At 40.9% G+C, this 19,569-nt stretch overlaps 1 protein-coding gene across 2 annotated transcripts in view; it reads left to right on the plus strand.

The window, feature by feature from the left end:
- Positions 1–662: 662 nt before the first annotated feature.
- LOC117243345 overlaps positions 663–19,569 on the plus strand; it is a 34,476-nt gene continuing 15,569 nt past the window's right edge. The window contains exons 1-3 of one of the 2 annotated variants that reach the window (XM_033510735.1): positions 663–1,008; positions 3,975–6,848; positions 7,192–7,422. In XM_033510735.1, the coding sequence (XP_033366626.1) occupies positions 6,539–6,848; positions 7,192–7,422 (541 nt within the window). In that variant the 5' untranslated portion in view covers positions 663–1,008; positions 3,975–6,538. Of the gene's footprint in view, positions 1,009–1,173; positions 1,273–3,974; positions 6,849–7,191; positions 7,423–19,569 lie in introns of those variants that run through there. The other variant, XM_033510736.1, reaches the window with a different exon arrangement.

The raw sequence follows: 19,569 nt of genomic DNA on the forward strand, positions 1-19,569 counted from the left end.
TCGCAACAGCTAACTGGTTAAGTAGAGATTCATTTTACTTATTAAAACGTATAACGAGTATTCTATTTTAGATACGTAGTTTACATATTTTCCTATATTATGCCCCGTCATTTTTAAATTTCCCATAAATTTATAAAAATCCATAGTCTCGTCACGATTCTCACCTGTAGTCCTACTTTAATCTAATTTTCCAGAGCATCCGGTATATTCCGGTATATTCGAGCTCGCGACACGCGCCAGAGCTGAAACGAGTTCCACGATTAATGGATTCGATCGAGTCCGCGATCGACAAAAAGATTCAACTTTCCGGAGGTTCACCGAGACTGTCATCGTCCGCAAGCATCGTGTCCGCGGGTGCAACCCTTTGGAAAACGGCGTAAAGCCCGGCCACCCCCCCGGCGCGGTGGCTGGCGCGAGGCTTGGCGGAGGGTGGCGTGGTTGTAGGGGACAAAACTCACCCTAAGAAGCCTTTAAGAACGCCAAGGCGGCGGCAACGTTGGTGGGGTATAAAAGTAGCCGCATGCGCAAACTCGTGAAAAACTGCGGCCCGCCTCCGGCGCCGCCTCTATCGTTTCCAACCCCTTTCCACCCCCGCGACGATCCTCTCACCTACAAGGACCCCCTAGTCCCCCCAAGACGTGGCCGTCTTGGAGGACGAGCTGCGGCCTTTTTCGACAATTGGCCCCGTCTAACATGTGCTAACCGTGTGTGATTACCAGCGTTCTACAACTCAACCCTTCTCCTACCCTCTCCTACCCTTTCCCACCCCTTTTACTTCGTATTCCAACACGCGACAGTCTTGGTTCATGAGAAACATTCTCGTGGCCGTGAAAATCAAAGTGTCACGACACTCGTTAGTCGAAGAATCGAGTTAAGATGTCTTGTATCGTATCGTATCGTATCGTTGCGTGGACCGTTCGCGGATCGTGTTAAATTTATCGTGAGTTGTAGTTGGTGGAAGAAGTGAAGGATAGAAAGTGGATGAATGGAGGGTGGGTTCGTCACAATGTGAGTCTTCCGATCGAGATCGATTCCTAAATGTTTGTATCGGTCTCCACGCGTCCCTCCACTTTTTTTTCTCTGTTCTCTCTGCTTTGGAGAGTGCGAATTTTTCCCTATTCTTTCATTTTTTTTTTTTGTTTTTGGTTAACGACTTTTTCATTTTTTCGGGGAGCAAAAGTGGGGGCGGAGAGGGGAATCGTGAGCACCAATTATTTCTTGCCAGGCAGCGCGGGAACAACGACCGGCGTTGATCTAATTGGTCGCCAGTAGGTAATTGTTCGGTGTCGATAATTGGGCCAATTAATTTGTACGGAAAAGTGCGTCGATAATCGTCCAGCATTCACCGCCGCGATACCGATTATGTGGACCGTGTCGGATGCGGGTTATGGAATATCGTTACCGTCAAAAGGCCGAGAGCGACTCGTGACAAATAAAAAAATAGAGAAAAAAAAGAGAGAGAGGATCATAAAAATGAAGAACGAGGGAGGTGCGAAACGCCGGTCGAAACGCACCGGACACCGGTCACGTAATCGAATATATTTTTCTTTTAATTGAAAAATATTGTCGCTTGGCTGTTTCGGCTGGTAATTTTATGGAGACAGGATTTAATTACACGAAATCACGTCGAACCGAACAATATAATTAAATATCTGTTTTTTGTGAAAAACTGACGGCAGCGCGAGCCACGATTTTATTGAAATATCCGAAACCTGCTAAATATCCTATCCATCGCCTGTTTCACGCGTATCCCGCCAGTACTCGGCTCTTATATCTTCGATTCACGTTTTTCCACGAGGATCATACGCAACTTTGAAATTCCTTCGACGCGACGATTCTCCTTTCGAAATATTTCCTTCGTTTCTCGCGTGTCGAACGCGCAAAGAATTTTATTTTAGAACAACGCACGACGCGTCTATTCGATAGTAACATTTCCTCGGAAATTTTAAAGGAAAACTGAATAATTCCAAGGGATAGGAGGATAATATATTTTCCGCAAATTGATTTTCACACAAATTTGTATTTTTGTTCGTTCGATCGGTGATCATTAATTTTCAATTTTACACGATACGCGTATCATTACGAAATATATTTATAAATGATCGAACGTCCTCATTAGTCGACCAAATGACGATCGCGAAATTATTGCATTTCTTTCGGTTCACTGTATACGGTGTCGAAAATAACGGGTCGGGTAGAAACACAAAAAAGGCGATGTATCGCCCGGGGGGCCAAAATGTATGACGAAATGCATCTTGGGAACTCGACAATTTAGGGACGCGGAGGCGTTGCATTGTTACCCATAGGGGTGTAGGATTATATGGGGTGCTCTCTCCCGTTCAGGGATCCTCGTAACTTGCTACAGATCCGTCATGATCGATAGTCTTCTGTCGTCGGTCGAAAGAGAAACACGATGCCATTCTCGTGGCCCGTAGTTTAATTTCCAGTGGTGAGATTGCCTTTTGCTTTGAATCATCCCCTATCTACTGGTATTTCATTTCTTCAACCTCCTTTTTAACGATCTTCAAGTTCCTTTCAAACTTGTAATTAATTTTGGGAGAAGAAAATTGTTTTTCGGCTTGGATGATGCATTCGTGTATCTTTTTTATTTAAGAAGATATTCAAATTCTCGAACTCATTTTGTTAAAGAAATAAGTAATTTCAAAAAAAGGAAGATCATCCTTCAACTTAGATGGTGTACTCGTGTCTCGTTTGTTTTTTGCCTTTAATTTACTTCTTATTTTAAAAGAAGATTCCTTTTCTTCTAGATTATCTTTCACCTATTGATATTTAATTCCTCGAATCTATATACGAGGTTCCTTAAATTTCTTGCAAATTCGCGAATTAATTTTGAAAAAACAAAATTGTCTTTCTATGTTAACCAAATACAAATTGCCTTTTGCTTTCGTTCAGGTTATCTGATAGAGGAACGCCTGGACGAATTTGTAATAGAAATATATATTGAAGTAAGTATAAGTACAGCTATAGTGTATGCTGATCTAGATCCTCACTTTAGCATTGTTACATTACAATAGAAGTGATAGGGAGCATGTTGATAAATTTATAACAAAGGACATTACCAAAAAATTAACTTTGATGTGTAACTCTAACTAAAAGTTATAAGAAACAGCATAGCTCTTTTATTTATAGACCTTGTAACCCAAAACAACATTCATATTCAAGGCCACAATAATATGGGCCTCTCTTTTTTAAATTTTTGCTTCACTAAATTCTATTTTCTTCGTAACGACGGTGTCCAGGTCACGGGTATACAAAAAAGAAAAGAATGTAGGCTTTTCCTAGAAGTAATTACTTCAACAGCTATGAATTATGCTATGACACTATCAGCTAGTATTCGATTCCTCAAGCCTGTTTTTTCATGATTTTCAAATTTCCTTCAAACTTCCAATTTAATTAAACAAGAGAAAAAACAACGAAATTGTCTTTTCCACTTAATTTGTTTCTTACTCCAAAAATACAAAAATTCTTTTCTTCGAAGAATAAACTACACATCATTCCAATTCGTCATCGATTCTTAAGTTTCCCTAAATTCACTTTCTCAAAATCTTCTTAGTCGATTTATTTCCAATTCTACAAAGCACACAGATTCTACCGCCAAGAGTAAACTTCGCCCTCTTCCAATTTGTTATTAATTCTTAAATTTCCTCGAGTTCTATGTCACTTTATCCTCGTGTCGCAATAACGATAATTGCGACCACTCGAAGATCCACCCTAGCAATCTGGAAAGATTCGTTGCAACGGTCGTCGGTGCACGTATGACGGGGACATTAAGACAAAGTATTCCCCTCTTTCTCCTCGATACAGCCTTCCGTCCTGTCTTCGTTGCTCGCCTTGCTCCCTCGAAGAGCCCCCAAGCATCGCGCAACCCCCGTATTTCTCGGTGCTAAACGCAACTACACGAGGGACCTTTCTGCCGTCTTTGTTTTCCCTTTCTTCCCAGTGTCGTTTTGCAGTCTCGCGCGGGGAGGTCGTTGAACGACGGAAGCAGGAAAGACTCGACGAGGAAACGGCCGGAAAAAAAGACAATCGAACGAGAGGCGTAGAAGGAAGCCGAAAGGCAACCTCGTTATCGGTGTACCGGCTGACCGCAACGTGGAAACGATCTGGCCGACCCGCGCAGTAATTACAGACCAGGGAACGAGTTTCTTTTTATTTCGTTTCTTCATTTCGGGACCTCGAAACCGCGCTTGGCAATCGTGTGGTGTTTTGGATAAGCGTTCGCTGTCGCTCTGATCTACGGCACTCTTAAGTAAAGAACTCGAACTCTATGGACGACTTTGAAATAAGCAACGGAGTGATGTTACACGCAAGTGTCATTATGGAAAGTTGTAACGCGAGCAGGTGATATTATGAAAAGATTAGAGCGTCGAAGATGGTAATGTGCAGTTAAAGAGCCGTCAATTTTCACAAAGATGAATCCTTTTAACGATCTCAAGGATAGGAATTATTCTCAGTGCGAATTCAATGGTGTGGATCCTATAAATCGAGACACGCGGAAACAGACGAAGCTGCGATTAAATATGACCTCGTGACTAATCATCGTCTATAATGACCAAGTAAATTCGAATTTCGCTGAGAGGAGAGGCCGTTGGAAAGCGAAAGAAATTCTGTGTGTTCATCGGAGGGTATTTTTCGGGGCCAAAGGGATTTCTCCACTGTTCTACGAAACGCGTGACAAACGGTGAAACAGAGGAGAGGAAAAGAGAAGCAACGGGTGTTGTCATCGGGTAGTCGCGATCAGCAGGAGTATAGCATCAGGATCGTGGAAGAGGGTGCAGCAGGAGAGAGAGATTTTTCCCCACCGCTTGGAAAAACCAACCCCCACCAGTCGCTTAGTACGGCCAGGCGGTGGTGGCGGCGGCGTGGAAGAGAGGCACGGAGGGGTAGGTTAGCCAGGGTGGTCTCGGTGGTGGCTGGGGGCGGCAGCCTCAAAAATACACCGCAACCACACCGCGCGGCTCCACCGCAGAAGCCGCCATCTTCCACCGCCGAACCGAAACGAGACCGCGCGAGTTAAACACCCTATCCTACTTCCCCGTGGAAGTTGCCGCTGCCACCCGCCGAAGTACCAGCCACGAAGAAGTATCATTCGCCTTCTGGTCCCGTGCTTCATCGCTGACAGCCAACGAAACCGGTGGAATTTACAATTTTCCATCGTCGCGCCAACTGCAACCTCTCTCGTCCAAGAAACGTTACCGAAGAAACAATTGATTAATCGTCAGCCACGAAGAGGTGTCTCTCGAAATCTGGTCCTGTGCCTCATCGCTGATAGGCAACAGAACCGAAGAAATTTATAGTTCTCCCCTGTCACGTCATTATGTCTTGAAAAATGTTAAGAAAGTGTCATGCTGTTGAGAAAAGGATTGAATTATTATCGAGACAGCGGAAATGATCGTCGGCGAATACATGGAACGTATCTGGCGAGACTAAAGATCTCGAACTGATTTTAAATTCGTGACTATTATTGTTCGAAGAAACGTGTTGTGTAGTGACTGATTTGATGATTCCTATGTATAATAATGGATGCCTGAATCTTTCGTAAAGTCTTCGGAAAGTGGATCCCCGAATCTTTTGTCGTTTGAAATAAAACCTGGTGTATGGGAGTTAGAATTCTCCGGAAGAATAATGTGCGAACGTGAGGTTTGTGCCGCGGTTTGGCTCGGAGGATCCCGGGTGCAGAGTTAACACCTGTTAGATGGTCGGCCAGAAGTGCTGATGTGACATGAACGTGGAGTAATTTCGATCGATCGCGGAACACTGGAAGCCAGATTTCAGAGTGAGTGTATTATCGTGAATCGTTGTTATTCATTTATGAACGCGAGTAGCAGAAGAGATAGTCAAGGTTGGTTTCACTTCCGTCGAATCACGTAGTGGGGTGCATTTCGATCAAAGAAACGAAGAAACGAGGGACGACGTCGATTTCAATAAAACGAATTTTCCCCGCGAGTTGGCAATCGAGACGAGAGGAAGAATTTGCAAACGGATGCTCTTGCCTCGGCCCTGTCGCGGGATAATGAAATAAGGATCAAAGGATCCTGGGCCACGCGGGGCCGACCAAGTTGTGCGCGTGCCACCGAAGGAACCGGAAATTTATCTTTAATCAGCTGCTACCGAAATAATGACCATCATCGATCTACTCTATTAGTTCAATCTTAATAAAGAACTTAATTATCACTGGATACATTGCGTGCACACTTTGATTATAGAAGACAAAAATAGAAAAGATAAAAGGCTTGGCTACGTGTCAAAATAAAGAAGAAAAGAGATGCTGCTTTATTAGTTGAATTTTACCACGGAACTTAATTATCATTGGATATCGTTAGTCGTTGGATACATTTTCGACAATAACAAATAAAAATAAAGAAGATAAACTGTCGAATTTTTGATAGAGCGTGCGATGGATCGGAGTTAATAAAGGAAAGGCTGGCCGATCGAGTAGAAAAAAATTGAGTCGAATTCATCGAGGTTTGTCGGCGAGGAGGATCTTTCCGGAAAAGAGTCCAATGAGCCTGTTCTCATGACGAATCCTTTACGAGATGCACGCCCCGAGGATCGGCCTCTAGGCTTAGATTATCCGGATCCGAGATTGGTTCGAAACGGTCATCAGGACCATCAAGGGAACTCGACGCATCAGATCGGTGGCGGGAGAATTAGGAGAACCAGGACCTCGTCATCGAGGAGAAGAATGCACCTGGCCAACGAGGTCCCTCCACAAGGATCCACTGGTGGAAATAATATACCGGATTATGCACTCACCGCGGATCTGCTCGCCGAGAGAACTTTGGATGGCCTGTTTGCTGAACATCCTGGAGAACTTGTGCGAACAGGTAAAAAATATCGATTAATTTTCGTTTAGGAAAGTTTACAAATTCGTTGTCCAGTGGGTGTTTAGCTTTCTTAATTTTACTTCTTGTTTAATTTCTCGTAGGAAGGGTTAATAGTTAGTTTTTAAGATTAGGAGCATACTGGGGAATTTCTGCGTAGAGATAAAATTGAATATAATTTTTGTTCGAAAAATCTTGGCATTCTATTTCATTGGGTTTTAGTACTGTAGATCGGTGAAAACCTAGATCTTTTTAATTTAGTAATTTATTAATTTAGTAATTAATGTACGATTATATTTTGTGTTAGAATTTCATTTGTTGATGATTCGGCGATTATTGTCAACAGGCTCGCCACACGTGGTCTGTACGGTGCTACCGCAACATTGGCGGTCAAACAAGACACTTCCGGTAGCGTTCAAGGTAGTAGCTCTGGGCGAGGTCGGTGATGGGACTCTGGTGACAGTGCGTGCCGGAAATGATGAAAATTGCTGCGCGGAATTGCGAAATTCCACGGCGGTTATGAAGAACCAGGTGGCGAAATTCAACGATCTTAGGTTCGTCGGTAGAAGCGGAAGAGGTAAGATATTTCCATATTTTATACTCCTCTACTTCTTCCCCCATATAAGAAAAACAAATTTACGTCATAACTTAAGCGAAGAGGTATCGCAAAATGATTATTGGAATTTAATTCTCTACGTCTTCGACTTACCCTTTCTTAATAAATTCACATATGTTATGTTATAGATATATTAGATTATAACGCGTAAAATGTTCAATTTTGTTACGACTTTCTGATATTCTTTCTCGATAAATTTTCTTATCTTTGTAGATAAATCTGTATTATCGTACACTATTGTAAAGGTAAGAATTCGTATACAATTTAAATCCTCCTTTGGAAGTTACCTTTGAATATTTTCTACGGCTCAGTGAAGTATTGTAGGAACCTGTAAAAATTGGGCATCTCATGTATGAACGACGTAGAAGTCAAATCGATAAACTCTTTCATATAGTTATCAGTTTCACTGTATCCAGACACATAATCGATATTCAACACGTTAAAAAAGAATTCTCACTTTCATGAATTTTTTTATCGTAAAGGCACAGCATGAATAATCGCAAATTTTAAAGTCAATTGAAGAAAAATAGTTCTATCAATTTTCATTTCTTTTATGCATTCTGATTTATGGGGTTGATCGGCACGAGTGAGTCATATTATCTAATGGTAAAAAGAAAAAGTGGACATAGTCGAAGAAATATAACCCAGAACAAATATAGTTAAAGATCTCGTGAAACAGACGTGGAAAGAAAGAATTTTCAGAAATCTAGCTCTTAATTCTTCCAACTTTCCTTAAGAATCCCTCCGTTGAGCGTTCTTCAGGCGGGCAGACAATTAAGCGAGGGCCTCTCGAGGAAGAGCGATTGAAAAAATTCGATCAACCGTAGCCGATGCAGCTCGGCGAATCTTTCTCGAGGGGGGGTCGGCGTCTTAAATCATTCAGTAGTCGGTACATTAAGGTGGTGGGCCGACTGATGGCCTCGTTTTTCCTCGGACGCGAGGCGAGGAGAGCCAGCTGGCCCCTCCGTTTCATCCTCATTTTTAATTCAACCGGCAAACAGTGTCGTCGTCTCCGTGACTCTCGATATCTCGGCCGGTCGTCGCCGGAGATTTTTTAATTCTCGCCTCCCGCGACTCAATAATTCAGTCGTTCCTTCGACAAACGTGGAGAAGGCGGGATGAGGGGTGGGCGGTTGTAGAAGAAAAAATATAAGAAGGGAAAGAAAAAAATAATCAGAGGCCCATAGGTCGGAGTTGAATAATGCAGCCTAATAATCACTGCCATTACGGTCTCTTAATGCAAACGCTCTCTCGCGACCAAGGATCGAGCTAAGAAAGGAGAACGAGCAAGTTGCTCACCCTGCGTTTCGTCGTTCTCCCTTCGGACCTGGCCCGTTTTTTCCGGCCAAGAGGGTGGCGAGGATCGAGAGATACGAGTAACGAGGCGTCCTTTAATTCCTTTAATTCGACCGACTCGCAACGACGTCCCTTTTCATCGTCTTCTTCTTTCCTGATCCTCTTTCTTACCGTCGCGAGAGCAACTTTCAAGAGAGCAGTCACGAGCGTAGGTTAACGAGGGGAGGCGACTTGTTTATGGCAAATTGGGAAAGGAAATTGCGGGGTCTGCGCGATATCGACTCTCTTCCGTTCACCGTGACACGCACACATCGACGATCGTCCTTAAACGGTGGTTTAAATGCCAGCCGTTTTTATGGATCACCCCTGTCCCGAATCGTCGACGACGATATCGGCCAGCAGAGCAAGTAAATTTCCAAATATTTCCACCTTCCTTCGGGAAATCAAAGATCGAGGGCTGATGCCACTTTGTACGATCAAGTCGTTTCTCGTTTGATGCTTAGGGTGGCGAGATGTTACAGGTACGACGAAACGTTATAGAGGCAGTTTTTGCAAAAATTTGCTATTTGCGGCGTGAAAAGAGGTACAGAAGTTCGTTTCCTTTATCTTCTTGTTACTACAGAAATTAACAAAGGAAAGTATGAAGTTAACTAGCAAGACAGATATTTTGACTATTTCAGGAATGAGTTTTTAGTACGAACGAATAAAAGTTGAAGGCGGTTTATTCGAAGAAATTGAACAATTTGAATGGCCACTAAAATGATCAAAATCGATGTTCATATTCTTTTATGTCTGGAATATATGTATTTTAAGGATATCTTCGCCTCTTTTATTAGTCTTCTATTAAATTTTAAGTCTTCTTTCTTCTTATATATCTGTCTATTTATCCATTCGATGTATATAACCTTTTATTAATTCAACATTTTTTCCCTGCTATCTATTACCTATGTAACTTTCTGAATTTTTGATAATTGCCTCCGACATAGTGAGTTTAAAACGAGGAATACCTAAAGCCGGATAATAAAATCTTCCTTCTCTTGCAATTTACTTTCCAACTACGCAATTACCATCAAATCTTGTTCATATCGTGTACAAGACACGGCCGAAACACTCAAAGGTACAAGATAAATTCAGATTAAAGACAAGCTGTATCAACAGAGCCGACCAGCATGCAGAACTAAATTTCACTTTTCTCAGAAGACAACCAGCATCCGGGAAAGATGAGACCTCTTACTGCTTTTCCCTCGATCTTCTTTTCTGATACGCGGGGGAAAAAATGAACGAACCAACGCAACGTGGAGAAACAATGGACGTCCATGAACGGTTTTCACAATTTTTTCGCGAAACTCGTCGGATGAGAAGGATATCGCGGATATATAGGAAATCAGAGAATAGGACGGGTCAGAGTGATAGAGCGGGAGAGAGACAAAGGGGTGGCAGGGGGTGGTTGGGAGTAGAGTGGTTGGCTGTAAGCGGCTTTGGTTTCCATGGCAGTAAGCCCTCATTACTGTATTACGGGCAGCCCCTAACTACCAGCCGAACGCAACGATTTGCTTCTAGAACCTCTATGAGGGTGACGGATCATGCAAGATTGTTTTCCGCGTGTCCGGGAAACTCCGATATTCCAATCTGCCGGAAATATTCCCTTCTAACGTAGTTCCTCTTCGTGCACGCTGCGATACATAGGCAAATTTTCCTCCCTTCAGGTCCAAGATGTTAGTTATACGTGAATCTTTTTTTCTGATTTTTTGGCGGTTAGAATAAATATTCTTTGGCTTCTTATTGAAGAATGAAGTCGATAACTTATTGAAACTAGGATCGCATTAACGCAATGTATTATTTGCAATTTTTTAAAATAATTCCTGTTATTGAATTCTTTTCCCCGACGTTGTAATTGTGTAAGGCAGCTTCAGGAGTACGTTCAACATTTTTTTCATCATTATTTCTTGTTCAATTTAGATCCTACAGTTTTATGAAATTTCAGGAAAATCTTTTTGTCATGTCTTCTGCGAATTTAATTTTTTCTAACGGTTTTCTGTGAGATTACTATTAATGTAATTCGTTGTCCCTATTTCAATAAAGTAGAAAAATATTATCGTACTGGATCTTAGAAAATCTTCAGGTTCATATCTCCATTTTTCATGAAACTTTGCAATTTTGAAATTGTCAGATTTGAAGAATCTGGCTTGAATAATTCATTTGGAAAAATTGAGGAACAGATGGACCGTAGTCTGTTTTATCGAGTAGCTAATGTAGTTATAGACTCGAGCCTCTGGCATTCCCACTATCGTGTTTTTAAAACTGAACACGATGCCGGATAAAGCAAATATTATCATGCTTTTTACATCTTCAAAAGGAAATCGATAACAAAATACGAAAAAAGGGAAAGCAAGAGAAATGAAAAATTTGTAAAAAAACACCAGACGTTACTTCCACCTCAATCTGAAACAACGAAGCAAGGTTTCATCGAATAATCGTTCTCGTATAACGAATGAAAATTTTCGAATTTCCTGTTCCACAGAATAATTTCCACCTGTGACCGTGATATGTTCGTCGTACTTTAACAAAACGGTCGATGGTCACGCGTTTTTCAGGCGGTCTGCTGGAAAATATGCGATCACCGATCACCGATCACCGATAACACACCGATAACAATCGTTATCATCTACGGAGTCGGGTAAACAGATTTGCTAAATAAATGGAAAATTTATGATGTTTGCAGGCGAGTCACGTCGTGTATCGCGCATAATACCGCGAAGAGACGAGTCGCAGCGGCCGCTTCATATACGGATTCCGTGTACATTTTTCCCCGTTTTTTCGCCTCCGTTATTTTGCACGTGGCCCGCGCTCACTGACCATTTTGGGGTAAATATTTGTTCCGTGCTCGCTCGCGGGCTTCGCCATGCCAATTTAATACTGCGACTGCGGATGAGGAATGATTTTAGTCAAGGCGAGCCACCGAACATTGTTCGCAAAAATTCGAATCAGTCCTTTTAATCGATAGAGAAAGAATCGTTCCTCCAGGAAACACCTAACTAATAGTACCATTAATATTTTAGTATTCCCTGATACTATAGATGCCTGTGAATGTTCAAGCTTCACGCTAGATGATGTAGATATTGAAATTTAAAAAATATGAAAGATTCTTTATAGAGTAACCTTATCTCTCAAGTGCGTGTTATATACTTCGCAGCTTGAAATTGAATCTAAATTACAGTAGTTCCAAAACGTCACACATGTGGTGATGGATAGAAGAAAGTTGGAAACATTAGCAGTATGAAAAAGTGTGATAATTTTATATAATTGATGATAGCTATAAATGACTACAATATACAGGATATCTTTCAGATTCTTTAATATTATGTAAAATTGGTGGAAATAGATTCTTCTAAAAAAAGAATCCTTACATTTATTAGACTCAAGCACTTCTTTATAGAGAATAAAACGACACGTCAATTGAAGTATGAAAAACAATGTAGTTCCTCTTAAATATCGATCGTAATCGTTCTAAGCTAACTAAATTTGTAGAGAAGCACCTAAGTGAGATGTTAACGAATGCCAGAGTGAACTTTTGTGTACTATTAATATCCCAGAGTAACTATCATCAACCTAAAAAATAGAAGAGTTGATAATACCCCTGTATACATATAATATCTATGTAACAATGTTCTCGAAACCATTTAACAATCGACAAATGTACCTCAGATAGAGTTCTATCTTTTCACCATAATTTCCAGAGCTTTCAAAAGGGCCCGAAATCCCTTAACTTCCACAGTTAAAAATTAGCATAGAAGACACGCGTCATTAAATAATCAGTATACCGCGAACGTTTATGCAATTTCATATTTCCATGAACTTAACTAGAAAATTGGAGTCTGTATAGAAATTTCTTCTACCCACAAAATATTATAACGACCATATTATTTTACATATTACGCATATGTTCGCATAATACGTGCATTCTGCACACTTTTACACTTTCATATTCCCCATGGATGCACAAATATCCGCAGTCTACTAATCAGGCACGTTGGAAAAATTGAACAAAACTATCAAAGCCAACCGACAAATCGATGATCGCATCTCAAATAAATCTGTCATAATATTTCTCAAACATTCTTCCATCTCACCGTCATAGTTTGCAAAGTTTCGCGTATCTTTTAGCGGGTTCACGATTATTCTCGAATCTGCAGGTCTTCTCAAACGAATCTTAGAGTGTCAGAAAACGTGGGAGTTCTAGCGGAGAAAAGTCTCGTCGAGCACCCGGGATGGTAGTCGCGAAACAAAAGGGTGGTCCCGGTCGCTCGCAGGTGGAGACAGGGGGGATATTATCATAGCGGCGCAGAGGCGTATATCACTCGGCCACCCCTTTCGTTCCCGACAGGGATTAGCGCGAAGCTCTCTCTTGTTGCCTAGGAGAGAGTCACGAGGCGGCGGCGAGACGAGCGCGCGTGTGTGCGATTCGGCTGCCTCTGCGAGCCGGTGGCCAGCGACGCCCGTAAAAACGACGGACATAAATACCGGAGTTACCTGTGTTTTATGACGTGCTCGGGCCCCGAGCTGGAGGCGGCAGAATCCGAGGCAAAGCTCCAACTATCGACAGGCCAGATCCTGACCGATGTCCTCGCGCATTGCATTCGCTATTCGTCCTCGTTGCTTCCTCTTCCTCCTGCTACTCATACCACTAGTGTTGTTAGTGGGGCTGTTTTAGCCAGTGATTCATGCGATTCTCGACAACCCTTACTCGTCGATCTCATCATCTTCGAGCTGGGTTGCTGACTCGTTGCGTGCAAGGTGGTAGGGATCGTGGGTGCTAGAGTTTACTGAAGATTTCTTTGGACAGTTGTTATTGATTGGAACGTTTCCAAAAAATTCTTCGTATCGGTATCGGCGAGGTCATTGTCATTGTCGTAATGTTGTCGTAGATGGTTCGTGTAATTTGAAGTAATTCTGCAATTCGAAGAAATTCACAGTAGTATTTCTAGAAAATTTTTCGCTATTATTATTATTATGGGGATGTTTTAGATCGTGATTTAGGATAGCTGGTTCCATGTCTAGAAGGTTTTTTGGAGGTTCTTCGTACAATTGTCATTCATCGTAGAGGGTTCTCCATTATTACCAGTAATTATTTTTAGGCTAATTCAATGACTGTCGTGGTATAATTCGTAGATGGTTAAGTTCTCTAAAGATTCTTTATTTCCTGTTAAAAAGCTGAAAGATAATGTTTTTTAAACGTTCGTTTTTAAACTGTCATTCATTGTAACTTGTTATTTCAGATTGTGATTCATATTATTCTCGACAATCTCTCAAATAATTTATAGAGGCTAAAGTTTCCTTTATAAATTCTTCTTCCAATTGTTATTCATCGCAGCATTTCTCAAAAATTCTTTCAAGAAGAAAGTGGACGAAATATTCCTCTTATCAATCAACCTTCAACTATCGTTTTGTGGAATTGTAAAACACTCCTGTTGCTCGAGATTCCACTCTGAACGGAACTTTCATTTCATTCGACTATATTCCTCTGAACTTTCAACTCTTCAGCTAAGTTAGAGACGCGTGGAAATGATTTAATAAGTCGTAAAGATCGGTCGACGTTGAAGAGGGTCGAGGTTCTTTTTCATAGACCTCCAAATCTCGCCACTCCCGCGATCATGGAACAGCTGTTGCGACCATCGTTGCCGAAATTTCGCTTCGATCGTGCGTGACTTACAGCGCTCACCCTCTTATTCTAATTAATCGCCTGCCCTTCGTTCCTGCTGCCAAAGTAAATTCCTCCGAAGAAACTTGCTCCTTATAACCGACGGTTAGAAATATACCGTAGACCCAATTTCGTGGTCCAACTATACGCGAATTTGCTATAGTTCCAACTAGATGCGACTAAACAATCGGTTAAAGGTTGTTCTTATGAGCTTCTTTCTGGAAAGCTAAATAAAGTTTCAGCATCTTTAATTTTCGCACAATGTATTTCTGTCTTTATTTAAACACAGTATTCATCGTATTACATGATTTCTATGAATGTTTCTGCAAGTTATATCGAAGAAGAATTATGCCTCATTAAATCATAAAATCGTAGATTCCACGACAAACAGAATAGATTTTTATAGAACAAGATCAGATTTATAGATATATTCAAGAGATCGTTTTTTATAACGAGCCTTCCAATTTTTAAACTCAATTTTCCAAGGAGATGAGCCCCCTAATACAATCACGTCGTTCTTGATTTTCGTTTTACTTCGAATCATAGAATCATCCTGATTTCTCTTGCACCGCGAATTTAGACGTGTACCTAATCAGATTCGTATCGAACGAATAAATTTATAAGCCGTGAAAAGACCTGTCTGGTACCAAGAAATCGGCAGCGCGGAGCGAAGGGTTGGAGAAACGTCGTCGAAATTCACAGAGAGATTCGGTGGATTTCGTCGACCACCTCAGCGACGTTTTTTCCCAATTAAAAATTAAAAAATCCAGCCCTCTCTCAAGTAAAGGATCACGCAGGAGACACGAGATGGGAGGGCTTGGCCAGCGAGAGGGAGAAACAGTTCTACGGCGGATGACTGCACCGAGATTTTCTACCGATTAAACATTATTTTTCCTGCTGGTCTCCGCTCCTCTCGTCGTACGCGCCTGGACCCGGCCTTCTGTTTCTTTTTACATATGCTAATTCCACGCTCTCCACGTTTTTCCTGGCCCTTTTCAACCGTGCGCCGTGCTCTCGCTCCGATGAATCCTCGACTCGATGTCGACGTGTCCTGCCTGAGAGATTCCTCGCTCGCGCTATCGTTGCGCTTCGATTACCCGTGAACGAGGCCCAGCTTCGTCTCGTTTTCTCTCTTTCTCTTTGCCTTTGTAGCTTGTCTCGGTGTATATCTGCGCTCGTTTCCTCCTCGCGGATCGTTTCTAACAAACGCCGGTGTATTACGTAGCGTTGTTGGTAATTAAAGGTAAACTTCTTTACAAGTTTGAACGTCGGAAGATAGAATTCCGTGGATAGATGCGAAATAATATATGTGGATTGGAGGATCTTTTTCGAGCTTCAAATTAGAATCAGAACTATCTTTAATAGTTAGAGTGATTTGAATATTTCAATAATTTTCAGACTGGTTTTAAATTTTGCTAATATGATTATGATACACAATGAAATTTCAAAATGCTTCGCATAACGCATGTAATATGGGCACAAGAATTTTATACGGTAAATATTCACAAATATCTATCTCTAATCACTTTTAATTGCTATTTTTCGTTAATTTACATTCAAACGTTTGGTTCGCAAAACGGTTTAGCAATAGCTCATTTTCCAGACATTTTTCGTTCGAGAAAAAAGATCGCTTCGACTTCGATAATCCCGACGGAATTACTTTCCACGGAGTCCCTCGGCTTTGGTATTTCGACCGCGATAAAAAGAATCGCCGGCAGATTCTTTTCTCCTCCGACGGCAAGGAAAAAGCATAATGGCCGCGTGTTTACGGGCTCGCGATAGTCTACGTCCATTTACACGACAGGGATTTGCACACCGCGAGAAGACACGAGAGAACGTTCGCGTACACCCTAAGTTTGCCCAGGGATCATGCAGTGTTAAAAACTCCCCTGTTTACCGGCGAAGCTCGTAGCCGAGGGTGGCTCGGATCGTTATTTCAGAGTGTTTGTCGTGTTTTAAGATTCTGACGTTTTGACTGGCCGAATCGCGGCGAAATGAGGCTCGTGTGCGCTTCTATCGACTGGCCCTCTTTATATTCCCAACGAAGACTTTTCAGTCTCGCCGATCACTTCAGTCAGGGGAATGCCATTTTTCGTTGCAGTTTACGTTGCGACGTTTTTAAGAAACAACGATCTAATCGACACGTCGACGAGCCGTAAGATTAAAAAACAGCTGCGAAGACAATATGGTTCGACAAGTTTTTATATTTTTTCAGATTTCGAACTGGCTGATATTTGACTTCTCTCTTTTGTAATTCACAAAATTAATATTTACTTCCATTGAGTCAGAAACGCGAAGACTTATCCATTTCTGTTACTTCGTTAAGAATTAAAAATACTATTATTTGTATCAAAAATACCACGATTTTTAAAGAAATGGAATTTATTACTCGATCAGACATAATTCGAAAAAAGAAGGAAGATAATTTTCATAGACAATATGGCCTGAGAAATTGAACGCTTGGAGGATATGTAGGCTGAATTGAGAAATTATGCAGAAGGCTGCAACAGGGCGCAGATTGATGCGTGGAAAGGCAGCGTTTAGCACGTAACGAATTACGATTTCGGCGAGCGTAGACAGGTGGAGGGCAGCAGACCTCAAGGGGGAGGATCGTTCTTCCAGCGAGTTACACATAATGCCTCATAAACACCCTCAAAACGCCTGCCATCACCCTCGATTCGCGCCGCCACCGCCATCACGAATCTGACACCGCACCGGCAATAAACTTTGGCCTTGTTAGCCCTCCGCTTCCACCCTCGGAAATCTCTGTATTCTATTTCGAATAATTTTTTTCCTCACCCCGACTGTGTTTTTTCTATTTTATTCCAGGGATTAAAAGGCATCGATGAATTTTTGTCATCGCTTTTTACTCGAGTCGAAAGTTAAATCATTCGAAAGAGTATCGTATAGTGGATTTTTATTACTTTACTATTAGAGGAACTCCAACTAGAAAACTTTTTTCTTTTTAATTTAATTTCTATTTTTAATTCTTTCACTTAACGCTTTTAACGTTGTTTGTTCTTTTACTGGAATTGAAGGGCATGAACCAAATCTATAGTAGCAGAGTTTGTTAATTAATCTTTTTCCACGTCTTCTCTATGCACTGGTTTGTTCATATAATATATGCTGTAATTATTTCAACAACTACATCGAATTTTTATTTCTAATTGGAGAAATATAATGATCGAGAATGTACACGTGATTTTTGTATAGGTTTCAGACATTTTTGATAGCATTTAAGCGAGGAGAATTGTATGTGCACGAGAGCAATTTTATTTGCAGCATCGCTATTTATAAAGATATCTTTTTGTAAAACGAACTATGTGAATTAGTTCTGACATACTAAATAAGTCGAATAATATCGATGTGTATCCAATCTACATGCCCAGTAACAATTTGTCATTTATAATAACGTTATACCTAAAGGAGTGAAATTTCCATAACATCAAAATTGGCTAAATTTTTCTTGATAAATTATCCTAGTTCTGAGATTCGAACCAACTTGTATGATCTTATTATTTTGAAATATCACGATCCAATTGTATTTAAAAAAAATATGTTGCGAATGCAGGCTCGTCACTTGATCACAAATATTTTACGAAGCAAATTGAAGTATTTCAAAGGGTTAGAAACAAGAATGTTCGCATCACGAAACGGAACACGCGGAGAAGCAGAACGTTTCCTGGGTGACGTTAAACGTCCGGAGTTGAATATTTCGCTGGACGACGGCGGTAAGCCGGTTAAATGTCGTGGTTCACCGTAAAAACCCGGTCGTTTGCCGTCCAAGCCACGCCGCCATAAAATAAAACTGCGCAACCGCGTGCGTGTATGCACGCCGACCCCATTATAAGCCGTATAACTCGGCGCTCGTAGCATGAAAACTCGCGTAAGTGCCAGCTTTTATTTCATCGTTTAGCCTGTGACCCTCCGTCGATGTATCCCAGCTGATCGTCAAATCGACGTTAAAAAATCTTGGCTGAAAGTTGAAAATCGATGATCACTTCTTTCGTGTGTTTAATTTGTAAAATACTTTTATGAGTGAATGTTAGTGAATATTAGTGAATATTGGTACAGTGTTGATAGTTAACAGTGATTCTGTTTTATGCATACGCGTTCACTATCGATAATTTTATGTGGAAAATGTTAAATTCGAACTTGGATTCACAAACGTTCTTTAGAATTGGATTTAGTCTCATAATCAAATGAAATAATAGTTTTGGCGTGGAATTGGCTTCGAAATGGCTTTCCTACGAAAGAAGAAAATATGACTATCATGTTTCTCATCTGCGGTCTTCGCATGGTAATTACAAAAACACAGGCGACTCGTTAGTCTTGTTACAATATTTGAATTTTTATACTTCAGTCTCATTTTTGTTCTAATAAGCAGAAAAATTGTTAACGTTTTAAGAAAAGCTTTAGTATAGAATTGAAACGAGAAGTCATGTTATACTGTTAACAGTTCTTTCGTGTTTCGCACGAACTATAGATACTTTTTAACATTATAAAACTATAAAGATTAACAACTTTTAATATGTAACTAAATGTTCCATACATAAATCGGTATAATTCAAGCGACATTGATCGAAGTAAATAGATATTTTAGTTAGTTTAGCGACATGATTATATAGATTTATCATCTAAACATCATCTAAATAAAAATCAATATCAATATTAACAAAATCACCTGTATATTATCAATAATTGTAAAAAAGGAAAATCCGAAACTCCAATGGGAACACTTTGGCGCTTTTGGTAATTCTAGTGTTAAACTTCCATAAAAGCTATTATACTTTGCTCATTTTATCCAACAATTTAATTATCCAACACATCTCGTCTTATTAAAGAGTAGGAAAAATGTAGTCCTCTTTGAACATGCATTTCTCAACTTCAAAATGTACATCTTTTCTATCTCACAAAAGATACCTTTTACAAGCATAATCTGTTAATGCATCGGCGGATTCGAAATGTCGACGACAAAATTTGAGGCAGAAAAATCGAGCTGCCGCTGATTGAAGCGACAGGCTGCATCTCGACGAAGGTTTGACAGGGGCATCACGGCCGTGGATCGAGCGATCGAACCGGTCGACAGGCCGGGTATCGGTGGAAAAGGTGGA

The sequence above is a fragment of the Bombus vosnesenskii genome, unplaced genomic scaffold (genome assembly GCF_011952255.1).
Source record: "Bombus vosnesenskii isolate JDL3184/JDL3185 unplaced genomic scaffold, Bvos_JDL3184-5_v1.1 scf7180000013265, whole genome shotgun sequence".
Lineage (NCBI taxonomy): Eukaryota > Metazoa > Arthropoda > Insecta > Hymenoptera > Apidae > Bombus > Bombus vosnesenskii.